This window comes from Littorina saxatilis, linkage group LG14, assembly GCF_037325665.1.
Source record: "Littorina saxatilis isolate snail1 linkage group LG14, US_GU_Lsax_2.0, whole genome shotgun sequence".
Lineage (NCBI taxonomy): Eukaryota > Metazoa > Mollusca > Gastropoda > Littorinimorpha > Littorinidae > Littorina > Littorina saxatilis.
Window position 1 is genome coordinate 33,129,393 of NC_090258.1, and position 12,639 is coordinate 33,142,031.

General features: G+C 42.3%; 1 protein-coding gene across 1 annotated transcript in view; it reads left to right on the forward strand.

The window, feature by feature from the left end:
- The first annotated feature begins 7,433 nt into the window (after window positions 1–7,433).
- LOC138946585 (cubilin-like) overlaps window positions 7,434–12,639 on the forward strand; it is a 196,216-nt gene continuing 191,010 nt past the window's right edge. Inside the window, exon 1 of the mRNA XM_070318030.1 lies at window positions 7,434–7,730. Coding sequence (XP_070174131.1) covers window positions 7,621–7,730 — 110 coding nt within the window. The 5' untranslated portion in view covers window positions 7,434–7,620. The remainder of the gene's footprint in view (window positions 7,731–12,639) is intronic.

A 12,639-nucleotide genomic window follows, 5' to 3' on the forward strand; every position in this document is an offset into this window, starting at 1 on the left:
CATGGCGGCTAGTCGGTGTTAATTCCTGCAGGAATGTTACTATCTGTAGCTGGAATGAATGTTGTGTAAAGGCAGACGATAATGAGAGAATGTGTCCATTAACAGTCTTTGGTCCCTTATCTGCCTGTCTGGCGGCCGGACACATTTAGTGTCTGTAGAACTAAACCACTCTGAATCAGTAAGACGTACTATAGTACAGTTCGTAAAGGGCTGATGTAATCGGGTGTCTTTAGGGTTTTCTTTTAATTTAAAAAACAATCTCGTTTAGTTTGTTAGTTTGTTTGTTTGTTCGTGTTTGTCTCGATATGGTTTGTTTGTTTTGTTTGCTTGTTTTGCTTGTTTCAAGTTTGTTTGTTCCGAGTTTGTTATTTTCAGTTTTCTTTGGTGAGTAGGGCCTACGGGGACATTCAGAGCATGAACAACAAAAGAGTCATTGAGGGATCAAATACAACCAAGCCAAAGAAATACTGAACTTCAAGTGACGTTAAAAGGACAAAACCAGAAATTGCAAACATCACTGAAACATCTAATAGAAACTTCAACATCATAAGCCCATGCAATTATCTAATTTCAAACAAAATAGCCATTGTGATAAATTCATTCACAAAAGTAATACTGACCACACTGAATCATTAAAAAGTCAAAATTCAGCCTATTGCCGGGGCTAGCTGGAATCACTGCATGAGCTAAACAAACAAAACAAAACAAAATGATAACACGATAGACAGAAAAAAAAATAGGAAAACACACAAATAATTGTAAATTTTGTTTCATTGAAAGTTTGTTTTGATAAACGTAAGTCGTCTGCATTTTCTTCGTTCATAGAAAAAAGTCAACGAGCAAACGACCAAAATTTGTTGGTTTGTATGTTACGAGTTCGTGACAAAAACAACTTGAGAATTTTCATTATCCCTCAAAGTCAACAGAAACAAGCAGAAAACCAAGAAACATGAAAAGTATGTGTCCCTGGGAGGAAATCCGTTAACTCATATCTAATTTAACAACGAAATGACCAGTGAACCACGCAGGAATTCAGCAAATCAAAATCATGCAACAGAACTGGGACGTCATAAAACTGTCATTGTTCGTTTTGATAATGATGAGACACAAACTCGTGCAAAGTAAGACAATGCATGTTTTACAAGTTTCCTAACCGGCTTATAGTCCAGGCACGGTGCCGGTGAAATTCGATCTTGATCCCGATTGTTACATAGCCTGTACACTCTGCATCTATTCTCCGCGTTTGGCGAAAGTGACACGATGGTACAGAGTCATCTAGTCCTGTGGGGGGGATCAAATTTCAGTCTACACCGGGCACCACGCTTACGCGTGTTAGATGCACAGGACCAACCTGTGTCATCTACGTTATGCACGGTGCAAGACACCAATGGGTCTCAGGGGAAAACAATATCACCGGAATGCGAATGACAAGACTACGATTGATTACTAATATTTTGTGTAGCTGGTACCATCAGTGTGATTTGCTGAGGGTCACGTGGTTTTGGTTAGAGTAGTTTTACTTTTGTTGATGACTTAATAATTCGTTAAGCTGATTAAATGACAACGTATGACCAATGTAACAGTGCGTATTCAGTAACACACTAGAGTAAGTACTATTGCCGTCTGAATCTGCTTGTCTTGTTTAGTTTTGTAAAAACGTTCCAATAACTAGATTTTTGTGGGTTTTTTGGTAATGAAATACTGTCGAAAAGAATTGATTCTAAAAATAGTGGGGTTTTTTCTTCTCAAATTCACCAAAGTAAGAAATGACTTTTTTTGTCTCTGAGTCTGGTGAGTATGATTGCTGCTGTGAAAACAAAGTTTAGCAACAGTATAATTCCTCAGACACCAAAGAAAAAAAACAACTAACAACATTCGCCTAATGCATATCCAGGTTTACATTTAAATCAATGCATATAGTATAAGTTTATCTCCGTTTGATGATAAAAAAACGCTCGCGCTGGACCCGAGTACTCTTCAGACTGGCTCGCTCCCCCAGTATGAAAGTTTTTGTCTTGTGCACGTTTAAGACCAAGTGATTGCTCTGTGTGAATTACAGGCATTCCCTTTGCTATATAAATACATTGCATGCGAGCCGAGGATGTGCGTGGTGACTAGCCTTTCTCTTTTATTTGATCACAGTGAAAAATATCCTGCCGACCCTCTTTATAACTTAACAATATAAATGTTTGGAATGCCTGTGGTGTGAATGTTGGTTTCTGACCAGAAATGCAGATCTATCTCTAGCCGATTCATAGATTCAACCTACAAACTGCGACCTCATCTGTGATCAGATGGCCAAGCAATGCGTGAAATCTTTTATTCTAAAGCCTTTTGGCTCGTTTCGACAAGCAAACTCTGTACCTACACGACCGAGACACATGACTGATTATTTCACAGCTGCAATGTGAATAGAGAACAAAGACGTTTTGGGTAAGCTTACTCAGGTCAGGTCTTCACTGACAATCTAGGAACAGACGGAAAATTCCGAACTGAAAAGTAAATGACGTCAAAGTCTCTTTCGCTTTGCGTGCAGCTTTGTCATGACGTCTTTTTGTGACGACAGTATCCGCTGGCTGGCTGGCTGTTCTACCAGGCTGCTTGGCTGGCTGTTGCTCCGTGTGAATTCCTCCCACCGCCATGTCGTTTTTGTGGTTTATTTCGCATTTAGGTCCCAGGTAACATTATGAAGTTTTAATACGATCAATCGGACCTATTATCAAGTTAGTGTATCAACTTTTGAACGAACTGCGCCCAGTAGTTTCCCAGCAATAAGCTGTTAAGTCGAGACACACACACACACGCACAAACACACACACACACATACACACACACACACACACACACACACACACACACACACACACACACACACACACACACACACACACACACACACACACACTTAAAGTCTGTTGAGCCCAGGTACTAGCGTACTCGGGGATAATGGACAATTTACTCACAGAAATTACTGTCAGCAGACCACAATACCCCTTAGCTCAAAATAGTGTAAACGACTTCTTCTTTGTTTGTTTGTTTGTGTGTTTGTTTGCATGTTTGCTTGTTGTTGGGTGTTTTTTTGTTTTTTTTCTTCTTTTTTTCTTTTCTTCTTTATTTATTCATTTATTTGTCTATTTATTTATTTACATGTTATATCCAAAAGTGCGCCTCAGGTTGACCGAAACTTCTTTTCTAATGTAGGCAACACTGCGTGCGTTTATATTCCAACGGGTTCACCGAAACTATAGTCCCAATATCACACCGGTGACACTGTGACGGTTCCCCTACGGTTTGTGTTCGGTGCCCTGACCCTTTGTGTTCGGTTCCCACTCGGTTCCCACACGCCAAAATTCGCGGACAAAACATCCATTTATGGTAGTATTACGCAATGTTGCTCTCTGAGAATGGTCTTGTTAGATCTGTGAGTGTTTACACTACATGCCTCGGTGCTGTTGGATTGAAGGTTTTTGATATTTTAGCCGTTATTAGGTAGAATGCCTTCCACTTTACTGCAAAACTGCATAATTCGTAGCATCGGCAAGAAATATCCTACCAAAAAATGCCTGCTTGGAACTGTCCGTGGTCCAGCAAAAAGTTCAACATGTCTGTAGCAGACAGCCCAAGTTTCAAGATTGTAGGGCCATCCAAACAGCCGTAATAATAAAAACAACAAAAGTAGTCAGTGAAATTGGCTGTGTTCGGTCCCCCCACACTTTTGTGACGTAGGCGTGACGGTTCCCATAATTCATTGTGTCGGTCCCCACTTTCTGTGTCGGACCCCACTTTCGACCTAATTTCTCTGTGACGGACCCCACAACCAGCCTATTTTGTGTCGGTCCCCACACCTTCTTGGATTTATGACTTGCCGGTTACTTGTATCATTGTATTCATTGAATCTAATTGTCTCGGAGTTATTTTTCAGCAAAAACCGGCAAGGCAGCACCTTTTGTGATACCAAGTAAGTCAGATGACATCAGTATGTGTGTGTGTGTGTGTGTGTGTGTGTGTGTGTGTGTGTGTGAGAGAGAGAGAGAGAGAGAGAGAGAGAGAGAGAGAGAGAGAGAGAGAGAGAGAGAGAGAGAGAGAGAGAGAGAGAGAGAGAGAGTTGTGTTTCCGTACCCGCGACAGCGTTTTTCCAGCGGCGCGACGAAAATCAAGCACATAGAAAATGACCAGGAGTGTTTCCACACGCGCGACGCGTTAGCGGCGCGACAAGCGGCAAGCGACGCGATTTTTTTGAAAGGGTCCTGGAGCGATTTTTTCGCGTTGTCGCGCGGCAACGCGGGAGTTTACAGATTTTACCGCATGTTTAAAACGCAAGTACGGAAACACGTCACGCGTTTGCGCGCGTTTTCTTTTGTCGCTGCCGCTGTCGCGGGTACGGAAACAGAACTTACCGCGAGTACGACACTACCGCGAGTACGACACTACCGCGAGTATAACACTACCGCGTGTCACACTACTGCGAGTATAACATTACCGCGTGTCATTTTATGACTTCCATGGCTGAAGGCAAAGGTTGAAATGTTTCCTTGAAATATAAAACAAAAAGGCCTGGTCTGTTCTCTGAACACTAATTCAATGTTTGTCATGCTAACCAAGAACTCAAAACGATCAGAACACACTATCAGAATACATATAGAATGGGTTGCTTCCAATCAAAGTTAGAACACAAAACAAGAAGTAAGTTTGCATGCGTTCTCTCTACGGTTATGGTACTCGCGGTTGTGGTACGCGCGGTAGTGTGACACGCGGCAGTGTTATACTCGCGGTAGTGTCGTACTCGCGGTAGTGTGACACGCGGTAGTGTTACACGCGGTAGTGTCGTACTCGCGGTAGTGTGACACGCGGTAGTGACGCTCGCGGTAGTGTCGCATAACCGGAGTGATCTGGAAAGGTGTCAATCTCTCTCTCTCTCTCTCACTCTCTCTCTCTCTCTCTCTCTCTCTCTCTCTCTCTCTCTCTCTCACACACACACACACACACACACACACACACACACACACACACACACACACACACACACACATACTGATATGATGTCATCTGACTTACTTGGTATCACAAAAGGTGCTGCCTTGCCGGTTTTTGCTGAAAAATAACTCCGAGACAATTAGATTCAATGAATACAATGATACAAGTAACCGGCAAGTCATAAATCCAAGAAGGTGTGGGGACCGACACAAAATAGGCTGGTTGTGGGGTCCGTCACAGAGAAATTAGGTCGAAAGTGGGGTCCGACACAGAAAGTGGGGACCGACACAATGAATTATGGGAACCGTCACGCCTACGTCACAAAAGTGTGGGGGGACCGAACACAGCCAATTTCACTGACTACTTTTGTTGTTTTTATTATTACGGCTGTTTGGATGGCCCTACAATCTTGAAACTTGGGCTGTCTGCTACAGACATGTTGAACTTTTTGCTGGACCACGGACAGTTCCAAGCAGGCATTTTTTGGTAGGATATTTCTTGCCGATGCTACGAATTATGCAGTTTTGCAGTAAAGTGGAAGGCATTCTACCTAATAACGGCTAAAATATCAAAAACCTTCAATCCAACAGCACCTAGGCATGTAGTGTAAACACTCACAGATCTAACAAGACCATTCTCAGAGAGCAACATTGCGTAATACTACCATAAATGGATGTTTTGTCCGCGAATTTTGGCGTGTGGGAACCGAGTGGGAACCGAACACAAAGGGTCAGGGCACCGAACACAAAGCGTAGGGGAACCGTCACAGTGTCACCGGTGTGAATATTCATATTACATGTGAGGACAAAGAGAAAGTGTGTGGATTAGTGTACAATCTTGTTGTCGTATCTCTTGCGTCTTCCTTTCTCGTTACTCGCTCGGAAAAAAACAAAATTGAAAAGGGGTGTATGGTGTTTTCAGTTTTCACTGCCCGTGTTCCGCCATACACACAAACACACACACACACACACATGCACATACACACACACACACACACACACACACACACACACACAAACACACATGCACACAATACGCAGTCTTTAACACTGAATGAAATAGGTAAGTTTTAAAGAAGTCCTCCCGGCGACCCACGACAACCACAACAATTACGACGACGACAACCAAAAACAACATTAAACAATATGCAGCAACAACAAGCAATCAAAAATAATAACACTCAAATCTAACAGCATCATTATTTAATCAGAACCGCAACATCAAATGTCGTACTGGATGTACAAGAAACATAGAAATATCAGGGGAAATGTCCCTTTAACCGCATGATGTTATGGGTAGTGGAACGAACTTTTGCACCCCTATTATTGCAGTTGAGGAATCACATGTTTTTATGTGCAGAAAACTATTTGTACATATACATGTTTACTTCTTTTTACCCGACCAAAGGCAAGGCTTATAATTACCGTCCTACTGTTTTGCAAATGACTGCTGGTGACACATATACAACGAACCCCGTCCAGTTGTTACTACCCCCCCCCCCCCCCCATCACCCTCCGTTAATGGGGGGTGTATAGGTCTGTTTGTCCCTCTGTCTGTACTTAGATCTCTGGTGTGCGTGTGTGTGTGTGTGTGTGTGTGTGTGTGTGTGTGTGTGTGTGTGTGTGTGTGTGTGTGTGTGAGAGAGAGCAAGAGAGAGAGGGAGAGAGAGACCGGAGAGAGAGAGAGAGAGAGAGAGAGAGAGAGAGAGAGAAAGAGAGAGAGAGAGAGAGAGAGAGAGAGAGAGAGAGAGAGAATGACGATGACAATGACAAATCTTTATTTTTCGAGGGTGACAAGAATAAGCATAGATATGCTTTTTTTTGCATCTGGCCCTCGCCCTAAAGAGGGACTAAACATTTTACTATAAATATGAGAAAGAGAGAGAGAGAGAGAGAGAGAGAGAGAGAGAGAGAGAGAGAGAGAGAGAGAGAGAGAGAGAGAGAGAGAGAGAGAGAGAGAGAGATTGTTGAGTAGAATTCAGTTTACCAGAACTAAGATTGAACTAGGTTGTCCCAGGAAGAAAATCAACAAGAAAATGCTACGCAAACACCAACATACGAAACAATAGCAGCCGGGGTGAATACATTCACCAACACTGAACAGAAAATATGATACAGGAAAACCTCCCTGTGTAATCAAAGAAACACTGACTTGGAAAATTATCTGTAGCCAAGCAAACTTGAGCAAATGTGTTTCTATAATACTACTTTTTTTTTTAAATTGAAAATTTGTACACGCTAAAACGGCTTAACATTCTTGATCTACACCATGAGCATCAGAAAACCTTATTCCTCCTTCAACACTGACTTGATCTTCACATTTTGCGAATCTTTTCCGACTCGAACACTGAACTCGAACTACGCCCAAATCTGTATGCCACCTGATCCGTCTTGGAAAACAAAACCACTCCGAGACCGAGACTCAACACGAGATTACACATGTAAGTTAAAAGTGAAAGTCTCGTCTCGGTGACACTGACGCAAGCCTATCTAACCAAGACAGCTCTGTGTTCTGTGATGAGGTGATACTATGCTCCAGCAGAGGCGTATCTATAACTGGAGAGTGTAACAAACTCGTCACAGCTCGACTGAGAGTGAGAGTGAGAGAGAGTGTGTCGGTGCGTGTTTGTCAGTCACTCTCAAGACAATGGAGAGAGTGGGAGTGTTAGTTTTCCTGTTCGTCGTTTCGCTCTCTACCGGATTAGCCACGGATGGGCGTGAAAATGTGCGGAAAAAGAGACAGATCATGCAAGACCAGTAAGTGATTTTTTAAAAATTAACATATTAAATATTTATAACTAATAAAGAATGTATTTAATAATTTTTTTCATTTTATTTCATTGATTATTTTAGAATGTATATCTCTTTTGGTAAAAAATCTTGCAGCCTTCTTTAAGTTGCTTTGCTGCTTTTTTTCCCAGCGTTTTTTTCTTTTCAATATTATTTGTTCTTCTCTTTTTTTTTAATTTTATCTTTTGCTACAACACTCGGAAATAAAACGTGCCGAGTCTCTGAAACAGTTTCGTAAGCACTACAATAATTGCATTTACGAGCTGTTATTATCACAAGGTGTGACATTCTCCAGCGCACGCTTGTTATAATTATGATTGAGATTCAAATTAAAAACAAGAGTTTATGGAATCTACTAACCGGAAATAAAAGTAGGCATGAGAAAGGGGGCAAGAGTTATCTGTAGACGGGGTTTTGAATAAGTTCAAGATTAGGATAAGAGGGAAGGAAGAAAAGAACACACTGCTACAGGCGCGCACACACGAAGTAGAATGGAATAATAAAAAAAAAGTAAAATTATTTGTACACACAATATTAAAGATGAATTATTGTACAATTAACTCTGGAAAAAAATGAACAGAAATAAGTTTGAAGACCTCTCATTTGGTTCGAATCATACAGCTACAGAGGTTCTGATGTCACATTACATCTTTTTTCTAATCACGTTACGTTTTTCTTGGAGGGTAATCTATTTCGGTCTAATTGTAAGCTCGTCGGAATCGAAAACAAGCAGTTATAAGGTCTGTGGATATATCTGAAGAAAAGAAAACAATCTAATGTAAAATAATCTATGTGGTATCTGCAAGAAAACTTTTGATGGAAAGCTGTTGTCGAAAACACGAAAGATTGTGTTTCAGCTGATACGTAGCAATAGGAAGAAATGGTAAAATGACACTTTAAGATAGAACTGACGCAAACCAAATGTATCCATGGTTGTCCTGTGCTATAACGAAAAAACAAACCAGCAAACATCTGACCATCAAATAAACTCAAACAACCAAACAAACCAATAAACAAACAAACAAACAAACAAACAAACAAAAGTCTTGGTCGAGGAAAGCACACAAACCCAGGTAATGGACACAAACTAAGCATCATTCTCTACTTTTCGCTTTTTTTTTCTCATATGCTACCTATTTTACGACAGATGTTTGGAATGTTCAGTATTGCAGAAATTATGTCCATCAAATGCGTTACTGACATATATATATCACAGCTTTCTTCAACGATACATAACCGTCGACGCGTTCCCTCAATCTTCAAGAGTTATAGTGTCCTTCGTGTCAGGCAATCCGTACCCCGGTTTACGCCCCCTGAGAACCGCCCTCTCCTGTTTACGAGGAAGTAAAACCAACAGGCCTTTTATCGCCTCCTTTATTGTCATATTGTGGTGGTTGTTATATTACAATTTACATAGGCTTCTTGTTCCCTTGATGTTTGTCCGATATATTCTTTAGTTGTGGACTGAAATGAAGCTTGGGTTGGATTATAATTTTTGATTCTCATCTATGCTGATAATTGTATGACATATATATGCGTAGTTACACATGCAAAAACCCGGCTGAACGCGGCTCAGTCGCACACTTCTCAGTGATACTGACCCGTGACTGAAGGTGTAAAAAGGAAAGGGTGTGTGCGTTTAAACTGAAACGCGCAGCTAGTTGCAGTCACACGGCACACACACACACACACACTGGCACACACACACAAACACACACACACACTGACACACACACACACTGGCACACACACACATGCACACACACACTGGCACACACACACACACACACACACACACTATATACTCTCTCTCTCCGGCTCTAGTCTCTCTCTCTCTCTCTCTCTCTCTCTCTCTCTCCACCCCCGCTCCACCCCCGCCACTCTCTCTAAACTATAGTGTGCGAAAATGTGCTGAAATTAGCGTAGAAATTCAAGTTGCAGGTGTAATGCGCTAACGTGTTATCTGAAGCAATTAGACCGACGTCAATGCCTCACCCCTTGCATGCTGCGAAGGATAACTTGAATTCAAGGATTTTTTTCTGAGATAAGGGGGGGGGGGGGGAGTGGACAAAGTGGGGCCTGGTGGTCGAAAACAGGAGAGGTGGGGGTGGTGACGGGCTAAGGGGGGGGGGGGGGGGGGGGGGGGGGGGCAGGGGGAGAGGCGAGGCCGAGGGGTATGGGGTGGGGAGAGGGAGTGCGGGATGGCTGGAAGAAAATGTGTGAGTGTGTGGGGGGAGGGGTGGTGTCGGTGCGTGCCCGCATGCGTGCGTGCGTGTGTGTGTGTGTGCGTGCGGTATGGCTGGAAGAAAATGTGTGCGTGCGTGAGTGCCGCGTGCATACATGCGTACATGAGGGAGAGTGGGTCACTGTGCGTGAGCCTCTACAAGTATGTGCTTGCGTGCGTGTCGTGTGTGTGTCGTGTATTTGTGTCCGTGCGTGCGTGCGTAGGTGCGTGTATGACATGCTTACATGAGGGAGCGTGGGTGTGCGTGAGCCTCTGCAAGTATATGTTTGCCGGCGTGCGTGCGTATGTGCGTCCGAACGTGCTTGCGTGCGTGCCGGCGTGTGTTTGTCTGTCTGTACGTCGGAGTGTGCGTATAGAGTGCAAGTTCTTACCGTAGCATTTTGATTTGCCAGGTCATTGACCTAAGTGCAGCCTGTTTTAGTTTTGAAGTTTATTTTATTTTATGTTAATCTAGTATAAAAACATGAAGAAGGCAATAGAATTTCGTTTTTATCCCTCTTAATTAATGCGAAAGATTACTGATATCACCAACAACCATTTTCTATTTGTGGCAAATTACTTTCAAAGAAGAAGGAGGATGAGGAAGGGGGGGGGGCGGGGGACGGGGGACGGGGAGGGGGGGGGGGGGGGGGTAGAATCTTCCACACACAAAACAACAACGTCGTTTTGATCAGCAAGCAAGTCGTCGACAAAAAAATCAGATATTACCTTATTCAGATATTCAGGCCGAATGTTACTATGTAAAAGGAGGAGGAGGAGGTGGTGGAGAGGAGGGGAGGCGGAGAAGTTATGATAAAGTTAAAACATCGTCTAGTCGTCTTGGCCAGCAAATCGTCGACAATAAATCAGATATTACCTTATTCAAATATGCAGGTCAAATATGCACTCTGTATTAGGAGGAGAAGGAGGAGGAGGAGGAGGAGGAGGAGGAGGAGGAGGAGGAGGGGGGATTGGAGGGGAGGCGGAGAACCTACGATAAAGTTAAAACATCGTCTAGTCGTCTTGGCCAGCAAATCGTCGACAATAAATCAGATATTACCTTATTCAAATATGCAGGTCAAATGTCACTAGGTATACAGCGTGTTTCGGTGAGAACATTTCCACCCAGTGAAAGTCCAAAATATAACAATAGATGTAGCATATTCCAGAGACACGACAAGGCATGAACTTACCGTAATTAACGTGGATAAGACTGCGTGGATAATTATTCAGCAGACAGGCGTAAGATATGCGCGCGCAGGACTTAACAACCAGTGTCAATTTCGGACGTCCCGATAGCGCAGTGGGTCGGGGTACAAATGAGGTCAACATTAATATCACGTCAAAGGTCATGTAAATACAAAGTTGAAAGGTCATAGTAATGTGTGGGAGTCGAGCAAGGAGTGTGACGTTTTCATCTTTTTTTTCCCTGGATGGTTTGTGTGTGTTTTCTTTTCTTTCAATTTTGTTTTATCTTTTGCTGTTGATTATCTTTGATCTGTTTTACCTTCTTGAAGTTCGAGTCAAGCGTGTCTTGGGTTTTGTCAGAATTCGAACGGCAATTGAAACTCTTGCCCGTACAATTTATTTTACTTTATTTCAACGAAGGTGTCATGTCAAACATTTTTTGTATGATGTTTGTTTCGAATTCTCTTCTGATTTTCTTGTCGTCCTCTTTGTACAAACACGCGCGCACACATACTCTTTTTTGGAAAAGTACTTGATATTTGATGTAGTCATCAAAATTAAATAATAATTCTTCATATACAGTGTGTGAATATATACAAAATTCTATCTATATATATATATATACGACTTGTGTCTGTGTGTGTGTCTGTGTGTTCGCGATGCACGCCCAAAGTTCTCGATGGATCTGTTTCAAATTTGGTGGCCATATTCAGGTACACCCCGGACATAACCTGGTCGATGAGATATTTCAACACGTGCTCTCAGCGCGCAGCGCTGAACGGATTTTGGTTTTTCTCTGGATCCATTCCCAGTAACTCTTCCTTATCTTCTTCAGTGTTTTTAGCGTTTATAGCTAAACGATAAAATAGCCAATACCAGCTAATAAAACCGTAGGATGCAAAAGGAAACCGGTAAAATAAAATAAAATAAAAATACTGGTACGTACAATATAATAAGGCAAAGATTTGCTGATTTCAAGAATATAAGCTGCGGATGTTGTCTGTTTGGACACTAAACCATGGAGAAGGTACATTTTAGAATATATTATACTTATTCAGCAAATGGCTTTCGATTTTGTGGATTCGATTGCATTGTTTATTCATTCATTCATTCATTCATTCATTCATTTATCCATCTATTTATCTATTCATCAATGCATAATGTTCGGCGCATCGCCCAACTAGCATTCAACGCATCTGCCCTCTGCCCAGCAGATGTAGTCGGTGCGGGATGACAAATTTGCATAAATTTAAATAATCTGCGTGATATTACGACTCGGTTACCAATCCGGGCTAAGGGCACGCCCCCCTCTCTCAGACTCTGCGTTGTACGTAAACAGTTCAAGCTAAATTCGTCATACATACTGTTCGCACTTTCAGTTTAATCTTTGGGAGAAAGTGCGAACAGTATGTATGACGAATTTAGCTGAGTGAGAACTTGATCTGTGGGAATCAGCTCTGTGTA